The sequence below is a fragment of the Lagenorhynchus albirostris genome, chromosome 3 (genome assembly GCF_949774975.1).
Source record: "Lagenorhynchus albirostris chromosome 3, mLagAlb1.1, whole genome shotgun sequence".
NCBI lineage: Eukaryota > Metazoa > Chordata > Mammalia > Artiodactyla > Delphinidae > Lagenorhynchus > Lagenorhynchus albirostris.
Window position 1 is genome coordinate 164,332,012 of NC_083097.1, and position 23,795 is coordinate 164,355,806.

At 51.3% G+C, this 23,795-nt stretch overlaps 1 protein-coding gene across 1 annotated transcript; it reads left to right on the plus strand.

Annotated features, from left to right (window-relative positions):
* The first annotated feature begins 3,489 nt into the window (after window positions 1-3,489).
* On the plus strand, window positions 3,490-11,149 carry S1PR2 (sphingosine-1-phosphate receptor 2). Its single transcript, XM_060145230.1, has 2 exons — window positions 3,490-3,669; window positions 8,666-11,149. Exon 2 carries the CDS (start codon window positions 8,708-8,710, stop codon window positions 9,764-9,766), a length of 1,059 nt encoding a protein of 352 aa, XP_060001213.1. The 5' UTR covers window positions 3,490-3,669; window positions 8,666-8,707; the 3' UTR covers window positions 9,767-11,149.
* The last annotated feature ends 12,646 nt before the right edge of the window (window positions 11,150-23,795 follow it).

Genomic DNA, 23,795 nt, shown 5'->3' on the forward strand with positions numbered 1-23,795 from the left:
TGGTTTCTAGAGGTTGTACAGCTGCACTTCATTTGGGCAGAGGATTCGGTAAGGTTGTGCTGAGGTCTGAGTGGACCCCAAGATCTGGCCCGGAGCTAAGTGGACACTGAAATCTGGCTCAGGAAAAGGAGTGAATTCACTCTCTGGCTTTTCTTATCTTCCCATCAAAGCCCTGCTACCCTGTGTTAGAACGGTCTGGTTTCTTCGGTCTCTTCCAACGCACTGTCAGTTTTGGTTGGCAGAAACCAACGAGGTATCACCAGAGCTGGCGCAGAGCGTTCTATAAATATATATGCTGTATACCTGTATGTAACATTAATATATTGATTCTTAATATTCATTTCCTTATTCATAACTTAAATATGTTTATTCTTTTTTTTTTTTTTTTTTTTTTTTGCACCCACGGTACATGGGCCTCTCACTGTTGCGGCCTCTCCCGTTGCGGAGCACAGGCTCCGGACGCGCAGGCTCAGCGGCCGTGGCTCACGGGCACAGCCGCTCCGCGGCATGTGGGATCTGCCCGAACCGGGGCACGAACCCGTGTCCCCTGCATCGACAGGCGGACTCTCAACCACTGCACCACCAGGGAAGCCCCCAATATGTTTACTCTTAATATAAATTTATTTCATAGCGACACGTTGAATAATAGCGTAGATGTTTATTAGCAATGTTATTGTTTATTTATCTTATTGATACTATTTGTTATTATTATTATTACAGGAACAATTTTACATTAGAAGTCTGGTGATTTATTACCTTCGATTTGATTTTTCATGTCTTTGTAAATTTTTTGAATTGGTAATATGAGTTAAAAATTTCAAACAGTCCCCCCCCCACCCCCAGTACACCATGAAAAGTCTGGTCCCCTCTCACCTGTTCCCCTGCCACCCTCCCCGTCCCCCTCCCTGGGGGTAACCGCTGTGACGGTGTCTTGTGCCCTTCTCCTGGAGATGGCCTGTAGGTCCACAGGCAAATGTGTGTGTATTTATACAGCCCTTATAAATATACCCAGAAAGGCAGGCAGGCAAGCAAGCAACTGGTTTACATGGCGCTTTTTTCATCTTAACATGTTGAACACAGTTTCATATCAAGACTACTCCATTTTACTTTTTAATAGGCATAAACGGATCAACTTTAATTCCCTTTTTCAAAGTTTTGCTGTTCAACACTGCTTATGGAGTGCAGTATGCATACAGAAGAGTGTGCTGAACTCCCTTTTTTTTAAATGGGTTGCATTGTCTGGGATTTAAGCATCCACAATTTTTTGGTAAATTTTCAGCTTTTCTGAGGTATCCCTGACATGTAACATTGTAAGATATTTAAAGTGTACATCCAGGTGATTGGATATATGTATACATTGTGAAAGGAGTCCCCCCCATCTAGTTAATGAACACATCCTTCACCTCACATATTTCTCTTTTTATTGTGGATGTGAGAGCATTTAAGTTCTACTCTCTCGGAAGTTCCAATTGTTTGATACAGTATTACCAACTGTAGTCACCATGCTGTAAATTAGATCCCCAGACCTTATTATAACTGAAAGTTTGCACCCTTTTACTAATCTCTCCCTATTTCCCCATCCACCACAGCCCCAGCAACCACTTTTCCTACTCTCTGTTTCTGTAAGTTTGACTTTTTCTTTTTTAATTCCACATAAAAGTGATACCATGTGGTATTTGTTTTTCTCTGTCTGGCTCTTTTCACTTAGCATAAGGCCCTCAAGTTTCATCCATGTTGTTGAAAATGACAGGACTTCCTTTCTCATGGCTGAATAATATTTCATTGTGTGTGTATATGTGTATATATATATATATATATATATATCTCACATCTTCATCCATTTATCTGTTGACAGACACTTAGGTTCCATACCTTGGCTATTGTGAATAATGCTGCAATGAACATGGCAGTTACACTTTTTTGTCATTTTGCTTTTCAACACTCTTCACTGAAGTATCATATACATATAGGGAATTCCCTGGTGGTCCAGTGGTTAGGACTCCATGCTTTCACTGCTGAGGGCCCAGGTTCAATCCCTAGTTGGGGAACTAAGATCCCACAAGCCACGTGGTGCCGCAAAAAAAAAAAAAAAGAGAAGATAGATAATACCCTCTCCCTCCTTTTTCTTGCACTGTCTGGGTATCAAGCAGTCTACCTTTCAATTTAATTTATTGTTGGAATAGGGCACATGTTACAAAAGTCAAAAGGTACAAAAGCATTCACAGAGTGAAAGCTACCTCCCTCCTGTCCCGTCCCCTATCTTTCAGTTCCTCGCCCAGGAAATTCATCAGTTTCTTCTTGCAATATTCTGGATATTCTGAGCACATACAATAGAACATCAACTCCATCGGAACAGGGAGTTTTATCTGTTTTGTTTCCTGATCTATCTCCAGCCTTTTAGTATGGTATCTGGCACGTAGCAGGTGCTTACTGTATGTGGTAAGTAAACATATAAGTAAGTAAACATATAAGCAGATTATGTATTCATCTTCACAAATAGTACCCTCCTGAACATAAGTTCCACGAAGGCAAGGGCTTTTTTTCCTGTTCTGTTCACCGCTGTGCCCAGCAGGTACACCAAAAACATTTGTTGAAGGAGTGAGGGGCGTGTTGTCTAGTCACTGATTTCACACATACGCGTCAGTAAATGAAGGTGTGCTTCATCTCTGCAGTCAGGCACCCAGATATGCCCAGGAAAAGCTGAATGAGGAAAAGAGGGAAACTAAAGAACTGGATAGGACTTCCCTGGTGGTCCAGTGGTTAAGACTCCACGCTTCCATTGCAGGGGGCACGGTTTCCATCCCAGTCGGGGAACTAAGATCCCTCGTAACACGGCAAAAAAAAAAAAAAAAAAAAAAAAGAAGTGGATAGAAGATTGGGCCTCAAAACTTGAAAGGCAGGACTCAGCCTGGGCCTGCTGGTCAACCACAGCGAGAGCAATCGACTGACAGAGGCAGTGGAAGCTTCTGGGTGCTCCCAGTCTTCTAGGGCAGAGGGGCCAGCGCCTGAATTCTGGGGCCTTATCAAGGCAAAAACCAATCCATTCTTTGAGGCAGGGCCTGGCACATAGTAGGAACTTGCTTATTTGTTGGATGAATACACAGTGGGCACTTAATGCCTATTTGTTGTGTTGACACTTAGTAGGTGCTTCGTGGCTCCTCGCTGAGTAAATAAAGGGGATTCCACGTGCTCCTCCAATTCCAGGCTCCCAGGGATGGGCCAAGAGTACATCTGCAATCCAAGACAGTCGTTTCAGGTTGAGGTCACCTGGCCAGGAGCGACTGGACAGCACGGGGCTGCGTGACGTCATGCGCCGACCGCTTCTCACGGGTGGGGGCTGGGAGGGGCAGGGCTGGAGGTGGGGGTGCGGACAAAGGGACCCCGCGCGCCTCCTCCCCGCCCGCCTCCTCCCCGCCCGCCCTCGCGCGCGCCCCGCTGGGCAGGCCACATCTGGAATTCATTGCTGCTGCCGCCGGAAAGGAGGCGGAGATAGGGCGGGGCAAGTGGGGGCCGAGGCGGCGCCTCTCCCGGTCCCCCTACGTCCCCGGTCCCCAGCCCCGGGACGCAGAGGAGCCCGGCGGGCAGTCCCAGCCCTAGCCGCGGCCGTCCCGGGGACGCAGACGCCAAAGCCCCTCCGGCCAGGGCAAGGACCCGGGTCGGCCTAGCCAGGTGAGCGTGCGTGGCGAGGGGGAAGCAGAAAGGGCGGGCCCTGGTCCCCGGAGGTCGCGGGATCGGAGCTAGGGGCGCCGGCCAGGGGTCGGGGGCGTCGCGGGCGCGCACGCGCCGCCCGTGCTCCTGCTGCACCGAGAGAGTGGTCATCGTGCACCCTCTCCACGACCCCAAGAGGCCCCACTGCCTCAGCCGCGAACCCCCAGACTGAGCTCCCGCCTTCTCCAGCGGCAGGAAGTTGGCCCCGAGGAGAAGGCGGAATCCGAGCGCTTTCGGCCGGAGACTGGGAGGCTGGATGGCGTGCCCCCGGACCGGGGGTTTGGGGAGTGTGTATGGGGGAGGGGAGGACTCCCCTCTTTGCTGACTCCAGCTGGGCGAAGGCGAAAGGTGCCGCGCGCCGCAGTACCTCCAAGCCAAGGGGCGGGGCCCCAGAGGAAGGCAGTTGCCCACCTCCTCCACATCTGGTCCGTTGCCTCAGTTTCCCCGAGTTGTTCGGCTCTTCCAGTCCCCCCGCGGGGTCGTGGCTTTGTTCTGGAAGGAAACTGAACCTGACTGCGTGGCTCCGGCTTCTCTTCTTTCCCCTGGGACCCGGGGATGGGGCGTGGGTGAAGGCACCCGTGGCGCAGACCCCGCGTGGTTCCGGGCCCAGCCAAGCGTGGGAACCTCGCCCACTCCTGTGGCACGAGTTGACTCACCCGGGGATTTCCATCCCCTCTCCCGACTGTGCCCTAATCGGACGCTCCGGGCGCCACGCGCTGAGCCCACGGTCCCCCGCGTGGTGCGACACGCGTGCGGCATTCGCGGTGCAGCTGCTGCTGGGATCTGTCCCCACCTCTCCCCGGTCCTCTGGGAATATCGAGGCTGGGCCCCTGGCTGGACGCAGAGAAGCCCCCCACCCCCACTTGGAGATGTGTGGGTCACCCGCGTGTGGCTGTCGCGGGAGAGAGGAGGCGCGGCCCCAGAGGCAGCGAGTGTGGATACCGTGCATTCCACCGCCAGATAAGGAGGCCGAGACTGCAGCCCGAGGGCGGGGTCGGGTCGTGGCGCCGTCTCCACGGAGACGCCCAGCTGGGCTTCGCCTGGTGGGGGTGGCCTCCCAGCGGACCAGGGGCGTCTCCAGCCTCCCTTGCTGTTGTTTGGGCCTGGGCTGAGTTTAGGAGCCTCCGCCCTCGGGGGCCCACTGGGGCCTCGTTCGTTTGGTCATCCATCCACCCACCCACCCATCCATCCATCCATCCATCCATCCTACATGTTTTCTGAGCGCTTTCTGTATGCCAGGCATCATTCCAGGGAGTGAAAACAGACTTAGTTGCTGTCCTCTGACACACATTCTACCCTGGAAACAGACAGAAAACAAGAAATACAATCATTATTGCTGAAATTGGCAAGTGCTGTGAATATAATAAAAAGATGCTGAGGTAGAAAGGGCCTAGGGAAGGCAGCTAGGATAGCCTGGTGGTTAGAGGAGACCGCCAAACAGAAACCTGAAAGATGGGCTTTGTGGGAAGGCCATGTCAGGTGGAGAAACAGCAGAGGCAAAAGCTCTGAGGTAAGAACGGGGCTGACAGGTCAGAGGCCAGTGTGGTTGCAGTGGACTGACCCTGGGGGAGAGTGGGAGGAGGCGAGGTGGGCAGGGGCCAGGCCATTTTAGGTAGTGGGGAGCCATGGAAGAATCTGGAGCTGAGGAGTGACATATTGGAGCTATAAATTTAAAAGCTCCCCCTGCATGGAGACTGGCAGTGTAGAGGGCAACTGAGGGGAAACCAAGCCTAGGGGGCTGCCCTAGGGCATGGGGCATGGGACCAGTGAGTGCCCAGGGGAAGAGTAACCACAGGGTCTGCCTCCATGGAACTTGGGGGAGGGTCTCCTGGAAGCCACTGAGGCTTCCTCTTGCCTTCTACTCTCCTAATCTCCCCCTGAACAGTCTTGGTCTGTCTCGCTTCCCTTCCCTCCAAACCCTGTCACTTGTCCCCCTTGCTCCATTTCAGGCCCGGCCATTCCCCAGTGCTGAGCCCAGGGACGTCTTCTGGGAGGGAGTCAGGCCCTGTGTTAGCCAGGCCTGGGAGCCTGACACAGGGAGGGGAAGCAGGAAAGGCCTGGGGGTGACTGTGCCAGCCCCAACCTCCAGACCCTGCTTCCTCTTTCTGGGAAGCATGAACCTGCCTTAAGCAAGGTCCTAGTGGAGAAGACGGAGGCATCGTGGGCCTCAGATTCCCCTTCTCTAATGAACCACCACCCCTCCTGAGGCTGCCCAAAGTGAGGATCTTCCCCTCAGGGAAGAAGACAGACATTTTGGTCAGTCCCTGGGGTACGAGGGCTGAAACCATTTCTTTCTTTCTTTTTTTTTAATTAAGTTTATTTATTTATTTAATTTTTGGCTGCGTTGGGTCTTTGTTGCTGCGCGCGGGCTTTCTCTAGTTGCGGCGAGCGGGGCTACTCTTCGTTGCGGTGCGCAGGCTTCTCATTGCGGTGGCTTCTCTTGTTGGGGAGCACGGGCTCTAGGCACACGGGCTTCAGTAGTTGTGGCACACGGGCTCAGTAGTTGTGGCTCACGGGTTCTAGAGCGCAGGCTCAGTAGTTGTGGCGCACGGGCTTAGTCGCTCCACGGCATGTGGGATCTTCCTGGACCAGGGCTCAAACCTGTGTCCCCTGCTTGGCAGGCGGATTCTTAACCACTGCGCCACCAGGGAAGTCCTGAAACCATTTCTTATTTCCCTAGGAAGCGGCCATAAATCTTTCTCTTGGCTGCCAGACAAGAGAGGGGTCTGAGGGGCGGCGGAGGGGGCGGCCTTGGGACACACCCTGGGCTTCTAGCCCACCAGCAAGTGTGCTTCCCAGACCTGCGATGGGTCCTTGATTCTCAATTATGATCCCCAGGAGGGGCAGTAGGCCAGGGCCGCCTGGGGGCGTCTGGTCGGGGTGACCCAGCGGTCAGGCCGTGGTTCAAACTCTCCCCGGGGACATCCACACAGTCTTAATAATGTCCTGGAAAGAAGTGAGCTCCAACTGCCTGTAAAGGACCAGATCAGTAGTGCTAGCCATAGAGCGCCCCCAACTGGGCCAATCGAATGTCGAGGATGGAAAGCTCAGGCCAATAGGCGAATTGCTCAATGCCCTGGAATTGAAAATGAGCCAATCAGGGCGCGGGCTGTTTCTGGCCCGACGGCCGGTCTGGTAAGGCCCAGACCTGGGCCAAGCCGGCTGCAATGGGCAGAGGGCATCGGGGCGACCGGGGCTTGTCCGGCAGGGGAACAAGGAGCCTCTGTGTGGCGATCTGGGCGGGGCGACAGTCCCTGGGGATGTGCACAAGCCCTTCTCTGTTCCCAAACTAGGACGGATGTCCCTTCGCCCAGGGGGAGCAGCTGTCTCTATCGGGCCAGGAGCCAGGTCACCCCCTCTGAGGGGGTGTCCGGGACTGAGATGGCTGGACGACCCCGGAAGCCCCTCATCACTCCCAGGCTCACTGGGAACCGGCCTAACCAGCCTTTTCTGGAACGGTGCTCCTGGCACTCCTGGCGTGCACGTGGTCCTTGCTAGGCGTGTTTCCAGGGACCTGGGGAGGTCTCTTCCCACGGCCCCCCCGCATTGAACTAAAGGCTGGTCTGGAGCTTCCTCCTGGCTCCCCTGTGCCCCTCGTGAAAGGCAGTCACTGCACCAGCTCCTCTGAGACCCCGCCCCCCAACTACCAAGCTGGGAGGAGGCCATGAAGTCGGCCTCTCACCCTCTCTGCCCACGAGCATCTTCCCGCCCCTTCCCCCCACGGCTCAGTTTTCCTTGAGAGAGGGGTGACTCAGGCTTTCATGAAAGCGAATACCGTTCCCCCCTCCCCGCAGGGCTTCACGCCCCCTCACCACTCACGTGGCTTCGCACAGCTGCCCCATCCTCCCAGCCAGGACCTCCCAGACGGGTCTCCTGTGGCTCCCCCATCCCATCACCCCCTCCCAGCCTCCCTGCACCGGATGTGACTGAGGAGCCGGGACTCAACCCTGTTTGTTCCAAGGGCCTCACATCTGGATTTCATCTTGGCTGGGGAGGGGGGTGCCAGCGCCCTGCCCACCACGCTAGGACCCTCTGTCCCAGCGCAGGGCTAGATGGTGCTGATGAGATCAGGCTGTTGGGAATCTTGCCTGGTTGGCTCACTCAACATCCCTTACCAAAAGATTGGGAGGAGAGCACCTAGTCCCTAGCTGTGGGTGTGGCAGGAAGAGGGAAGCTAATAATATTAGCTAATAGTTATTGAGTGCCTGCTGTATGCTAAGGGTGCCTCGTGTATCGTTCAACGGGATTTTCCCATCATCCCTCTGAAGTGGGCTTTCTTCTCCCCACTGCACAGATGAGGCCATTGAGACTTAGAGGTCAAGTGTTGAGTGACTTGGCACAATATCCCACAGCGTGTCAGAGGTGGAGCGGGGTTGAACCTTGGATTGCCTGCAGGGTCTGAGTCCTTGAAAATGACGTGACCCCTGTGATGCTCAAACCTCAGGTGTCTCCCCAAGGCCTTATCTTGGGAACACGTATGGCCTCTAGGCTTAGACCCAGCCTGAAATCCAGGGCAGTGGGTGGATGGTGCTATCAGCGAGAGCATCTCACTGACCCAGGTTGGCAGGCGGCATGAGGCCTGAGGCTCCAGTGTTTTCAAGAAATGAGACAATCCCTCCAGGTCCTGGCTAAGACTCCCTCTCCGGGTAGGTGGGTAAGGCTTCCGGAAGTCCATTTTGTGTCTTTCATGCCCTTTGGGGGAGCTTCTGTTCCTTTGAAGGACACTGTAGCCTGGAGGTCATAGAGGCTTTGGAGTGGATCTCTGAGGCTCTGGCCACTGACTAGCTTTGAGGCTTTGGGAAAGTGAATTGAGCTCTCCGGTTTCCCATTTGTAAAGCAGAGATGATGATAATTCTGACTTCACGTGACAGAGTTGGGACTTGAACCACAGCCGTCCAGAGTCAGCCCAGGCAGCAGCCACGGCACTGACCCGTCTGTCTATCTTTTCTCTCTGCAGCTCTGACAGCCCCATGGCCCCAGCCGGCTACTAAGCCCCACCATGGGCAACGTGTACTCAGAGTACCTAAGCCCCAGCAAGGTCAAGGAACACTATAATTACACCAAGGAGAATCTGGACACGACGGAGACGCCCTCCCGCCAGGTGGCCTCAGCCCTCATCGTCATCCTCTGTTGCGCCATCGTGGTGGAAAACCTGCTGGTGCTTATCGCGGTCGCCCGCAACAGCAAGTTCCACTCGGCCATGTACCTGTTCCTGGGCAACCTGGCTGCCTCAGACCTGCTGGCGGGCGTGGCCTTCATAGCCAATACTTTGCTCTCGGGCTCTGTCACACTGGGGCTGACACCCGTGCAGTGGTTCGCCCGTGAGGGCTCCGCTTTCATCACGCTCTCCGCCTCTGTCTTCAGCCTCCTGGCCATCGCCATCGAGCGGCACGTGGCCATCGCCAAGGTCAAGCTCTACGGCAGCGACAAGAGCTGCCGCATGCTGCTGCTCATCGCGGCCTCGTGGCTCATCTCGCTGGTTCTCGGCGGCCTGCCCATCCTTGGCTGGAACTGCCTGGGCCACCTGGAGGCCTGCTCCACCGTCCTGCCGCTCTACGCCAAGCCCTACGTCCTCTGCGTGGTGACCATCTTCTCGGTCATCTTGTCAGCCATCGTAGCCCTGTACATCCGCATCTACTGTGTGGTCCGCTCCAGCCAGGCCGATGTGGCTGGCCCACAGACACTGGCCCTGCTCAAGACGGTCACCATCGTGCTGGGCGTCTTCATCTTCTGCTGGCTGCCCGCCTTTAGCATCCTCCTCCTGGACTATGCCTGTCCTGTCCGGGCCTGCCCTGTCCTCTACCAGGCCCATTACTTCTTTGCCTTTGCCACCCTCAACTCACTGCTCAACCCTGTCATCTACACATGGCGCAGCCGGGACCTGAGGCGGGAGGTATTACGGCCGCTGCAGTGCTGGCGGCGGGCAGCAGGGGTGCAAGGGGGGCGGGACGGGACCCCGGGCCACCGCCTCCTGCCTCTCCGCAGCTCCAGCTCCCTGGAGAGGGGCACACACATGCCCACATCACCCACGTATCTGGAGGGCAACACGATGGTCTGAGGGGCAAGTGGGCTGACAACCAGGCCACCACAGCAGAGGGCTCCATGGAGAGGCACCGGGTGCCCTGGGACAGAGACATGGGGCTGCCAAGCAAGATGCCCCCATTCCACAGACCTGGGTGATGCTGACGATATTTCACACCTGGGCTGGCTGACTGAGGCACTGACCAGTTGGATGGCACAACGGCAGCCGGGTCCTGGAGGCCAGCGAGGTGGCTGGAGTGACCTCTTCAGAACTGGATCGTGGGGAGGGCCGGGCGGGGGGCAGACCTGGAAAGAGCCCAGGTGACAGCAGGCAGGTGCTCGAGAGGAGCACAGCGCAGGGGCAGTCTGAGCCTCCGCCCTGTGCCTGACTTCCCTCTCTGAGTTTAGCCCCCTTGCCACCTTCTCTTGTGGTTCCACTTCCCTAGAACCACTGTCCTGAGGGGCTGGAGACCTCCTCCCTGACCGTTCTGGGCGGCCCTGGCTAACAGTTCCCGGGCTCAAATCCACAGCTTCCCCAAATTTCACCAGCTGCCGCTTTGGCAACTTCTTCCCTTTCTTCTGACTCTCGTGAGTGAGATGCCAGGAAAGCACGTGGCGGTGGGGAACTAACCCCCATTCTCAGACCTCATTGGCCAATTGCACTATTCGGGGCACAGAGGAATCACCCAGGGCTGGAAAAACCGGTCTGGGGGCCTGAAGAGGGCTCTGGGCCTCCCAGTGGGGCAGGGTGGAATTGGAGAAAGTTCTAGGGGAGCTGTTGGTACAGGGCCCCAGACCCCCAAAAAACAACCACCCCCGAACTCTCTCACCTCCAGGCCCAGCCGAGGTACCAGATCTCATAAGGCAGGGCAGCCTTGAGCCCGCTGTGCCTCCTTTCAGGTTGCATTGAACGGAGCATGGGGGTAGGGGTGCCGAGGACAATTGTGGGATGCCCTCCTGTTGCCCACTTCAGAAGGACTTTGTTAAATTCTGTGGACAGATGGAAGGGACATTGCGGTACAAATGTATATTTATGTGTGTCTGTCAGTGTCTGTGTGTGTGTGTGTGTGTGTGTGTGTGTGTGTGAGATGTCTGTGATCCCTTCTGCTCACCCTGTTTCCCCAGAATCGATGCTATTTTGTCTCCCCACGTCTGTGTTGAAGCTACCAAAGAGGGATCTGGTCCCCGCACAGACTCCTTTGTAATTCCTTGCTTATGTCCCCACTTGAGAGCTGGGGTGCAGCTCACCTGGGGGAAGGAAACTTCACACCTCAAAGTGATTTCTCATGACTGCAAAGGCTGGAGAGGGGAATCTCTGGGGGGGCAAGGAGCCAGTCGGGGGCTTGTCTCCCCTCTTACAGCTCCCCGGATGCCCCTCGTGCCTGAGACCCAGGCCCAGGCCAATAAACGGTTCAATGTCTCTTCCTGGTGGTGGTTGTCTTTTTAGGCTTAAGGTGGCAGTTCCCCCATTAGCATCCTGTGGCTGGGGGTGGATGGGACAGGGGAAGGTGGCTACTGCTCAGACAGTTCATCCTTTGCCAGCCTTTCCTCGGTGCCCCCAGTCCTGGCCCAGCCAGAGACAGGATTGCAGTGGCTTCTGAGAAAACAGGGTCAACACTGACTTTCTCCCTAGGGTAGTTATCTGGCCCCTCCCAGTGATTAATTAGGCCCAGGACCTCCATGCTATCCTTCAAAGAGAGAGCCTGGCGGGCGGTGGGGGCCCCCTCTTCTTCATCCCCAGTACACATCCCTCCTGGGGAGCTAGAGAGATGGTCTTGGGAGACAAAGGCCCAGATACCGCTCTAAAGCACAGTGTTCCTGAAAGGAATGGCCCACCCTCCTCAAGCACTTTCCAGGCAGGAAGACAGAATCCTCAGGAGGCTGGAGTTACTATAAACTGCTTTTATGGAGATGTGGGTTCAGAGAAGTTAAGTGAGCTGCTCAGGGTCACACAGCCGGTTGGGCCAGTGCCTGTCTGGATTTGAACTCAGGAGGGCTGACTCTAGATCCTGCCAGCTCCACCACTGGGTCAGAGAAAAGATCCTCAAACCCCTCTTTGCCATGGAAGGAGTGAGGAGTGTGGACTGCCAGCCTCCACCAGCAACAGCAGGATCCAGGATATGCCCAGCTGGGATGCAGCTGAAAGGTGGGTCCCTAGCTCGGCCCCAGAGTGACCCTCCCTCCTTTGCCCACAGGCACAGGGCCCAGCGGCTCGTTTGAAGATAGATCTGGAGCTTTGATGGGGAACCCAGGCCCTGAAGCTCCGCCCAGCAACACCAGCGCAAAGCTGGGGCAGCCAGCTGAAGCGAGGAGTGGGGCAGACGGTGGCCAGAAGCTGAGACCCACACCCCCCATCGGAATTCCCCTTCCTCCAGCAATTCAAAGACAACCTCTGGAAACCTGAGCCCTCGCTGGGATTGGGAGGAGGAAGAAGCACAGGCCAGGCCAGAGTCAATACATTTCCCGCAAACACCCACATGCTTCCTTCACCTGCTCCTTCAGGCATCCGCTCAAATGCCATCTCCTCAGAGAAGCCTGCCCTGACCACCTTCTTCCCTCTATCTAGCCCCTCACCTTCTTACCACCTGGCGGTGTAATACACATCGGTCTACTTCTCCCTAATTAAAATATTTACTTTTTTTTTTTGGCTGCACCACACAACATGTGGGATCTTAGTTCCCCGACCAGGGATCGAACCTGCGTCCCCTGCATTGGAAGCACAGAGTCTTAACCACTGGACTGCCAGGGAAGTCCCTTTTTTATTTAATTATTTTCCTAATTAAAATATGAACACCTTGCAGATAGGACTGCATCCTATTCACCACCATCTCTAGCATCTTTCTTAGTACTTGGCACGTTCCCACCAAAGGACCTTAGCACCTGCTGTTCCTTCTGTTGGGAATGATCTTCCTGCAGACATCTTTGTGACTCTTCTCTCCTCCTTCAAGTCTGTATTCAAATATCACACGCTGGGTGAGGCCTCTGGCCATGAACACAATTTTTTTTTTATCCTATATACCTCCCTTGCTACTCGCTCATACGCAACACATTTCGCTTCTTTATCTTGTTCATTTTATTATTATTATATTTTTGGCCATGCTGCGCGGCATGTGGGACCTTAGTTCCCCAACCAGGGATCAAACCCATGCCCCCCGCATTGGAAGCGCAGCGTCTTAACCACTGGACCGCCAGGGAAGTACCTGTCTTGTTTATTTTCTATTTCCCCTTTAGAATGCCAGTCCCATTCTAAATGCCAGACAGCAGGAGTTTTTGTCTGTCTTGCTCTCTGAATGGCCTCAGTGCTCAGCCAGCTCACAGTAGGTGCTCAATAAATGTTGAATGAATGAAAGCCAAAGCAAATGGGTGAATGTTAAGTGCTGTGAAGAAAATAAAATAGGAGAAGCAACAGTTTTAGGGTACTGTATTCTGAAGGGAAGGCATTATTATAGGCACTCTGACAGAGAAAGAAACTGAGGCACAGAGAGGTCAAGTAATGTGCCCAAGGTCACGGAGCATGTGAGTGGAGGGGTCTGGATTTGAACCCAGGCAGTCCTTTTATTGGGCTGCACCACTCAGCTTGTGGATCTTAGTTCCCCAACCAGGGATAGAACCTGGGCCCCCTGCAGTGGTAGCATGGAGTCCTAGCCACTGGACCGCCAGGGAATTCCCTTTTTTTTTTTTTCCTTTTTCTTTTTTTCAGGCAGTCCTTGATTGAAGACCAAATCACATCTCATTCTCCTCAGTATGGCCGTCTGAAGAACTGATTTGCTAATATCTCTCAAATCTCAGAGCCTAGAATGAAATGGACCAACCTGTAGGGATGCAAGATGACTTTCACCTCCTTTTTCCCTACAGAGGCTGTTGGCTATTAGGGAGCATCAGAATCGCCTGGAAGAACCTGTTAACATGCAGATTCTTACGCTCCCCAGTCAGAGATTCTGATTAAATAGGTCTGGAGTGACCCTAGCGATGCATGTTTTTCATCAAGCCCTGCCAGTGATTAGAAAAAGCATCATCTTGGGACTTCCCTGGTGGTCCAGTGGGTAAGACTCCGAGCTCCCAATGCAGGGAGCCCAAGTTCGATCCCTGCTTGGGGAACTGGATCCCACATGCATGCCGCAACCAAAAGATCCTGCGTGCCACAGTGAAGATCCCATGTGCTGCAACTAAGACCCGGCACAGCAAAAATGAATAATAAATAAATATTTTTTTTAAAAAAAGAAAAAGCATCATCTTGGGACCATATTCTGAGAACCATTCTAGACTCCTTAATCTAGAGCAGTGCTGTCTAGTAGAACTTTCTGTGGCCATTTAGCACGTGAAATGTGGCCAGTGTGAAGCTGAATTTTAACTTTAATTAATTTCAGTGTAACTGGCCACATGTGACCATTGGCTACAGTGCTGACTGCACAATTCTAGATTCCATATCTGTAGTTTCTGCAGCATCTGAGCAGCTGAACTCACTTGGCGTGATGTTGCCATTTCAACAAAAATTCCCGTCTTCCACTATTATCATTGTGAATGACATTGTAGCTTCCGTACATCACTTTATGATTTTTGGACTATTTCTTTTAATAATGATATCAATGATATTCTGCTGTTAATGACAGAAAACGCGAAATATTCGTACCTTAAATAAGAGAAATTAATTTCTCTCTCATATATAAGCGTTTCAGAGAAAATTGATCCTGGGTAAGAAGGACGATGCCCACTTACCCGCAGTCCAGGCTCCTGCCTTTCTGTCTGTTTATGTATCTATCTATTCACACATACATCTACCTAAATACTTCACTGTGTTTCCTAAGGACAAGACATTCTCTTATATAACCTCAGTAAAATTATCATAATCAGCAAATCTACAAACCTTAATCAGATTTCACCAATTGTCCCATTACCGACCTTTATAGCAGAAGAAACTCCCAGCTCACTTTTTGCATTCAGTTGTCTTTTTAGTTTCCTTCAATCAGAGCAGTTTCTGAACCTTTCTTTGTCTTTCATGACCTTGACATTTTGGAAAAATATAGGTCAGTAATTTGGTAGAATGTCCTTCAACATGGGTTTGTCTGATGTTTCCTCATGATTAAATTCAGGTTATGCAATTTTGGCAGAAATACCAAGGAAGTGATGCGTCTTTCTCAATTAGTTCCATCACTAGCAATGCTAACTGATCCCTTGGAAGTACCTGCCAAGTTTCTCCACTTTATTTTTTTTAATTAATTAATTAATTAATTTTTGGCTGCATTGGGTCTTCGTTGCTGTGCGCAGGCTTTACTCTAGTTGTGGTGAGCGGGGGCTCCTCTTCGTTGCGGTGCGCGGGCTTCTCATTGCGGTGGCTTCTCTTGTTGCAGAGCACAGGCTCTAGGCACACGGGCTTCAGTAATTGCGGCACACGGGCTTCAGTAGTTGTGGCTCGCGGGCTCTAGACCACAGGCTCAGTAGTTGTGGCTCATGGGCTTAGCTGCTCCTCAGCAGGTGGGATCTTCCCGGACCAGGGCTCGAACCTGTGTCCCCTGCATTGGCAGGTGGATTCTTAACCCCTGCGCCACCAGGGCAGCCCACATTTGTTACTGCTGATGAACCTGCACGGACACACTGCGGTTTCCCATAATTTGGTACTGGCTGATGGCATCCCCTTATGTCATTTAACAGGTTCCTTTGTCCCCAAATTCAAGAATTGAAAGATATTCAATTCTTTCTAGGTGGTGCTGGAAACTCACCAGGAAGATATGATGTCTGGCTGTCTCTCTCTTTTACTGAGGACTAAGACTGATCAAGGGGTTCACGTGCCATCAGCCTGATCCTGTGTTTGTAAATTCCCCATCCGACTGTCCCCTAATGGTTTGATCACCCGTGGACTGTCGCTTGGACCTATCATTTCATTAGTCATCTTCAAAGGGATTCTAATCCATCTCCCCATCCTCACATTCTGGCCATCTTTCTCATTTGTCTACAAAACAAATGTACTTCCCCAAAGTCAGACATCCGACATCCACCACCTTTCCCTAAATGTCTTGTCTGAGAATAGTTAAATCTGTCACGAAAGGGAAGTGAATTTGGGTAGGTGTGACTCATTGTCGGCGGCATTTGTGGGGTTAGTTTCAAGAGTGCATACTCTAAAGTTAAAACAAAAACCGAAAGGGCTTCCCTGGTGGCACAGTGGTTAAGAATCTGCCTGCCAATGCAGGGGACATGGGTTCAAGCTGTGGTCTGGGAAGATCCCAGATGTCGCGGAGCAACTAAGCCCACGAGCCACAACTACTGAAGCCCGCACACCTAGAGCTCATGCTCCGCAACAAGAGAAGCCATTGCAATGAGAAGCCTGCACACCGCAACGAAGAGTAGCCCCCGCTTGCTGCAGCTAGAGAAAGCCTGCGTGCAGCAACGAAGACCCAATGCAGCCGAAAATTAAAAAAAATAAGTAAATAAATTTATATTAAAAAAAAAACCCAAAACAAAAACCAGATTTGAATCTCAAATCCAACACTTGACAACCCAAGTAGACTTTTGGCAAATCATCTGACAAGTCTAATCTGGTTTCATCATCTGTAAAATGGTATGTTCATAATCCCAACCTCAAATGCAAAATGGTACTGCCACTTTGGAAAACAGTTTGGTAGTCTCTTAGAAAGCCAAACATAAACTTACCATGAAACTCAAAATAATTACGCTAAGTGAAAGAAGTCAGACACAAAATATCATAAATTGTATGGTCCATTATATGAAATATCCATAAGAAGCAAGTCTATAGAGACAGAAAGTAGATTGGTGGTTGCCTGGGGTTGAAGGTAGGAATGGGGATTAACTGGAAACAGGCATGAGGATTCTTATTGGAGTGACAGAAATATTCTATAACTGGATTGTGATGATAATTGCACAACTTGGCAAATTTACTAAGAAAACATTGATTTCTACTTTTTTTTTTCTTTTGCAGTACGCGGGCCTCTCACTGTTGTGGCCTCTCCCGTTGCGGAGCACAGGCTCCGGACGCGCAGGCTCAGCGGCCATGGCTCACGGGCCCAGCCGCTCCGTGGCATGTGGGATCTTCCCGGCCCGGGGCACGAACCTGTGTCCCCTGCATCGGTAGGCGGACTCTCAACCACTGCGCCACCAGGGAAGCCCTCTACATTTTAAAATGGGTCAAAATTTTGTGGTATATACATTTTACTTCAATAAGCTTATTAAAAAGTAATTCCAACCTCTCAAAATACTTATTGAACACTCTATTTTATTCCTACCCTCAGAGATCTTACATTCTAGTGGGGGAGACAGGCCATAAAAGTAAATATATAATACAATGTTAGGAAGTTTCCATTATGGAAAACAGTATGGAGGTTCCTCAAAGGAGTAAAAATAAAACTATCATATGATCCATCAATCCCACTTCTGGGTGTATATCCAAAGGAAATGAAATCAGTATCCTAAAGAATATCTGCACTCCCATGTTTATTGCATCATTACTCACAGTAGGCAAGATATGGAAACAACCTAAGTGTTTGTCAATGGATGAATGAATAAAGAAAACATCATACGCACATAAACATACACACACAGGGAATATTATTCGGCCATAAAAAAGGAAATCCTGCCACTTGCAACAATATGGATGAGCCTGGAGGACATCATGCTAATTGAAGTAAGCCAGAAACAGAAAGACAAATACTGTATGATTTCATTTACATGTAAAATCTAAAAAAATCAAACTCACAGAAGCACAGAGTAGGATGGTGGTTCCCTGGGGCTGGGGGATGAGGGAAAGGAGGATATGTTGCTCAAAAGATTCAAGCTTTCAATTATAAGATGTATAAGTTTTGAGAATCTAAAGTACAGCATAGTGATTATAGTTAATAAAATTGTATTGTATTTTTGAAATTTGCTAAGACAGTAATGTTCTCACTACACACAAGAAATGGTAACTAACTGAGGTGATAGATGTGTTAATTAGCTTGATTGTAGCAATCATTTCACAATGTATACATAAGTCAAATCATTGCATTGTACACCTTAAACATATGCAATTTTTATTTGTCAATTATACCTTACTAAAGCTGGGGGGAAATGCTTCTTAAACTTCCTAAGTGGGGAGGGTGTGAAAAAAAATACAGCTACCTGGGCCCTACCAGGGCCTGGAGAATCTGACTCCAGGGCCCAGGACTCTGCATTTTATACTGTACCCCTCCTGATGTGAACCATCCTTGACTTACAGTTTTCAAAATGCTGATTTGGGGCTGGTTTTAGGCTGTAAGATATTGCCCAGAGGAAATATGGCTGGAATGAGGCCACTGCTTTGTCACTTCCATGGGTCTAAATCAGTCCTTCTCATCCAGGGTGATTCCACGCACCCACAGGATCTTTGGCGATGTCTGGAGACATTTTTGATTGTCCCGCCTGGGGGTAGGGGCGCTACTGGCGTCTAGTGGGTAGAGGTCAGGGATGTCACTAATCACCCTGCAATGCACAAGACAGTCTCCCATGACAAAGGCTCATTGGCTCCAAGTATCCTAAAGTGGTGTCCAGGCAGTGGTGCCTGCCCTTCCGGGTCCTTCCGGCTGGTCAGCTGGTTCACCTGGGAGAGTGGAGATGCCCTGACTGGAGTCTCTCTTTGTCGGGTAGTTGTAATAACTTGGTGATTGCTTTGGAGAGGCCGTTTTGGCTAACTAGCGGTCATTTCTGGGAAGGAGGGGTTTCACGTGAAGTTCTTCGATTCAGTGGCTAGAGCGGGCCCCATTCTCACCCCTGCTCCGCGTGGTGAGGACGATTTTCTTTGCAGCTCAGGAGTGGACACGGCGTGTTTTGACTTCGTGTGCCAGGAGGTGAGTGATGCCTGGAGGGCTGACCACTGTTTTTCTCTAGGGACTGGTGGCTGCAAATGGGCGGTGGCCATGGGACCCAGGCCAGTTGAAGATGGCTGGGGTGGGCTGAGGGAGGCAAGGTGGGACCTATGTGTCTTAGAAGGAAGAAAGGAATGAGGCCCAAGCTTGAAGTGGGTGACAGAACTGAGGAGAAGTACCCTGGACCAAAGCACTCATTCCAGGGGTGGAATTACTGGGTCAGAGGGCAGGAGTACATTTAGCCTTAGTAGATATTGCCAAATCATTTTCCAAAATGGCTGTACCATTTGGGGCTCTTCCAGCAACACAGGAAAGTTCTGGTCTTACTAAAACTTGTGAGCATTTGTTTTTTCATTTTAGTCATCCTGGCATGGATGGGTGTATGTGGGAGCTGTTAATCACATTGAGGTTTCATTTTGCGTTTCCCTGATGACTGATGAAACTGAGTAGCTTCCCATTTGAGTCTTGGCCATTTAGATATCCTCTTTTATGAAGTGCCTGTTCAACTCTTTTGTCTACTTAATGTAAAAGAGATTGCCTGTTTTTTTCTTATTGAACTCTCTGTGTATTGTAGATACAAGTCCTTGGTTGGCAGACATATGTCTGTGGCTTGTCTTTTAGTGGTATCTTTTGATGAACAAATTCATTTTAATACAGCCTGGCATATTTTCCTTTATGATTAAAGTGCTTTGTGTCCTGTTGAAGAAACACTCACCTACTCCAAAGTCACGAAGAAGCTCTATGTCTTATTTGAAAAGCTTTCTTGACTTTGCTTTCGCGTTTAGATCTGCAAGATCTGGAATTGAGTTTTGTATGTGGTGTGAGGTAGGGATCAGAGTTCACTTCCTTCCATAGGGCCATCCAGTGGGGCCAGCACCATTTACCAAAAAGACCATCCATTCACCAATGCTTTGCCAGTTGTTGTTGTTTTTTTTTTTTTTTGGGGTACACAGGCCTCTCACTGTTATGGCCTCTCCCGTTGCGGAGCACAGGCTCCGGACGCGCAGGCTCAGCGGCCATGGCTCACGGGCCCAGCCGCTCCGCGGCATGTGGGATCTTCCCGGACCGGGGCACGAACCCGTGTCCCCTGCATCGGAAGGCGGACTCTCAACCACTGCGCCACCGGTGAAGCCCTTGCCGCTTGTTTTTGTTTCACATAAATAATATAGCCACATGGTCCAGCATTCCAAAAGGGCAAAAAGATTCAGAAAAATTCCTTTGCCAATAGATTTAACCCTGCTAATTAACATTCCTTATCTCCAGGAATTTATCCATTTCTTGTCTCTTTCCCAAGATTTTATGTGTAAATAAGTAAGTATACATAATTCCTTCCATCCCCCCCTTTTTTACATAAACAGTAGCACACTGTGCATTCCGTCCTATGTCTTTTTTTACACCCACTTACAGATAGGAAACAACCTCTAGGATATTATATAGAAAAATATTCTTTTATTTTTTGTTGTTGTGGAGTCTGTCACCGTATGAATGGTAAACAATTCCTTTATCTAATCCCCACCGATGGGGAACTAGGTTCTTCCCAGTATTTTGCTACAGACAAGGCTCAATGAATGGCTGTGTCCACTTCTCTCTCTCTCTCTTTTTTTTTTTTTTGGCCACACGGCCCGGCTTGTGGGATCTTAGTCCCCCGACCAGGGATTAAACCCCAGGCCCTGGCAGTGAAAGGGCTGAGTCCTAACCACTGGGCCACCATGTGCAGTCCTAACCACTGCACGTGTTTGTGAGTACATCTTAGGAGCAATTCCCAGAAGTAGAATAGCTGAATAAAAGGGTGTGCATTTGTTGTTTTGATGGATGTTTGCAGACTGAGCAGTTAACGTGGGGGAAGAGGCATCACACGCTCACTCATGCAGGGCTACCTGAGCCTTTGCTGTGTGCCAACTACATCGTAGGTACTTTGCTAGGTGCTGGCATAAAGTTATCACCCCAAAATGTGCGATCACCAGCTGAGGCAAAGGCTCTAAAAGAAAGATCTGTGGTTTTAAGAGCCTATCGAGACACCCTGATAGTGTTGGGGGAGGTCAGAAAAGGCTCCTTGAAGGAGGTGATGGGTGAGCTAAAATAGGAAGAACGACTAGCGATTCTCCAAGTAGGAGAAGTAGGCATATGGAGCAACAGGGCTTTCCAGTTTAAAGGAACAGCAAGTGCTAAAACCTTGCAATAATTATTTATGGCCGAATAACAAAAAGCCCCACAGTCTAGTGGCTTAGAACACTACCACCCACGTATTCTGCAAGATGCTATGGAAAAAGCCAAACGAACTTTTTGGCCAACCCCACATTATCATTCAGTGGGAAATGGGGAGCAGCAAAGTGAGCAGTTCCAGCTGGAGGGGTCTCATGAGATTACAGTCAGATATAGGCTGGGGCTACAGTCATCTGAAGGCTTGACTGGAGCTGGAGGAACCACTTCCAAAGCAGCTCACTCACATGGCTGACAAAATGGTTCCTCTTCCCATGGGCATCCCCGTGGGGCTCCTTGAGCATCCTCACAACATGGTGGCTGGCTTCCCTCATGAGAACAAGGTGGTGCTGTGATGGCTTTTATGGCCTAGCCTCAGAAGTCCTGCACCTTCACTTCCAGGGAGTGGCCCTGATTCACTGTTGGAGAGGACTCCACAAAGGCATGAATACTGAGGCAAGGAATGTTGGAGGCCCTCTAGTAGGCTGGCTTCCACAGCCCTGAGGCAGGAAGGGGTAGGGAGTGTCCAGGATGTAGCTCAGCTGGGGTGAGTCAAGGGATGAGTGGCAAAAGCTGATGTGGGCAGAGCTAGGGGTTGGCTGTAGGGGTAGGGGTTGGCTTTACCCTAAGAGCACTGAGAAGCCATTCAGGTACCTTCAGTGGGGCAGGGAGGAGGTGATACGATCAGATCTAGATTCTAAGAAGATCCTTCCCTGTTCCTTGCAGAGAATAGGTGGTGAGAGGGCTGAGTGGCAGCCCAGGAAGGAGGCCAGGCAGGCATCCGGGACAGAGGGGAGGATGACCTGAGCTGGGGTGGTAGCCCTGGAGGGGCAGATCAGCTAATGGACTCAAGGGCTGTTTGAAGGAAAACCCCCCCAGGCTTGGCAGTAAGCCTCCTTTGGTCCCAAACAGAAAGCCCTTCGCCCGCTCAAGGTCCCTGCAAAGGAGCAGGCGGGTTTGCCCAGCATACCCCAGAGTTGGTTTCCCCAGATCCGATTTCCGGTCACTCGAGCCTGGAGAGAGAGCGTGCGAGGCCTGCCCTTGCGGTCTTCCTGCCTGGCCGCCTGCCTGGAGTGAGAGTGGCGAAGTGTTCCTGTTGAACCCTCGAGTGCCGCTGTCACCGCCCGGGGCCTCTGCTAGGCTGGCACCAAGTGAGAGCTCAGACTAATTCCCCAGCATGTGGCGTGACTCAGCTTCGGCCTTCTGCCTGACTGTGGCTCAGGACACGTGACCATCCCTCCACCAGCCCTGTGCTCTGGGCTGCCTGGACCTTGGTTGTGCTGACCCCTGGTCTCTCCTGGCCTCTTGAGTATGGCCCTCTAGCTAGAGGCAGGAACGTGGCCTGGGAAGCAGGGAGCTGGGGCAGATCTTCTGAGGGGTTTGTGAACGCTACCGAGAGGTGGGGTCAGAGTGAATGCCCACAGGAGCTGAATCTAACTTTCTGGAAGTTCCGGTTGCTTGTCTCAAGGGATGAGCCCATTTCTAGGTGGGGAAGGAGTCTCTGGTGGTCCAGCCAGTCACTCTGGAGCCTCCTGGAAGCCATCAATATCCCTTCCCCATGACCTTGACTGATATATTACTGGTCAGGTGAGTCGAGTGAGGCACGTGATTCAGGGATTAAAGACAGAAACTGGGGCTTCCCTGGTGGCGCAGTGGTTGAGAGTCCTGCAGGCGACATGGGTTCGTGCCCCGGTCTGGGAAGATCCCACATGCCGCGGAGCAGCTGGGCCCGTGAGCCATGGCCGCTGAGCCTGCGCATCTGGAGCCTGTGCTCCGCAATGGGAGAGGCCACAGCAGTGAGAGGCCTGCGTACCGCAAAAAAAAAAAAAAAAAAGACAGAAACTGGGTTTGCAACTGATCTGATTTTGGCCTCAGTCTCCCTGTTTGTGAACTGGAAATCACTGTGTTGTGGGGCAGAAAACAGCTCTATACCTACCAACATTTGTATCAGGCACCTCCCAGGTGCGATCTCCCATGTCCTATATATTTATTTAACCGATGTTTGGATTCCTACTGAGTGAGCCCTTGGAGGTCAGCTGTGAACGAGGCAGATCACCAAGTCCTTGCCCTCTGGAGCTCAGTCTTTGCAGGGGTCGGCACGCTAAGGCCCATGGTCTAAATCTAGCCAGCCAAGTTTGTTTTTTTTTTTGTCTGTGCCACACTGTTTACAGGATCTTAGTTCCCCCACCAGGGATTGAACCTGGGCCCACGGTAGTGAAAGCACCGAGCCCTAATCACTGGACAACCAGGGAATACCTTGGCCTGTCAAGTTTTTATAAATAAAGTCTTATTGGAATACAGCCATACCTATTCATTTGTGTATTGTCCATGGCTGTTTTTATGCTACAAGGGCAGCACTGAGTAGTTAAAACCGAACATGTGGCCCACAAAACCTAAAATATTTACTATCTGATCCTTTATAGAAAAACTGCTGACCTCTGCTCTGCTCTAGTGGAACAGAAAGGCTACAACAGACAGAAATGAGTCTGTGACAGTGGTAAATGCTATGAAGCAACAGGATAATAGGAGAGAGAGACTGGGGATGAGGGGTTGCTTCCAGGTGGGCAGGGGGAAGCCTCTGGGCAGTAGCAATCTTTGAGCTGTGAATCTCCCAGAAAAATGGCCTGGGCAGAATTGACAGCAAAGGCAAAGCCCTGCGGCACTTAAGAGCTTGAAAGACTGAAAGTGGGTCAACGAAGCTGGAGCTCAATGAGGGGGAAATGAGCTGCACCCAGGCAGGACCCTGTAAATGGAGTTAAATGCTTACATTTTATTTCAAGGGCAATGAGAAGTTCTGGAAAGTTCTAGTGGGAAAGAAAAGGGCATTAACATTCTTTAAAATTAATTAATTTATTCTTGGCTGCATTGGGTTTTCGTTGCTGCGCGCGGGCTTTCTCTAGTTGCAGCGAGAGGGGGCTACTCTTCGTTGCAGTGCACAGGCTTTTCATTGCGGTGGCTTCTCTTGTTGCAGAGCACGGGCTCTAGGCACGCGGGTTTCAGTAGTTGTGGTGCACGGGCTTGGTTGCTCCACGGCACGTG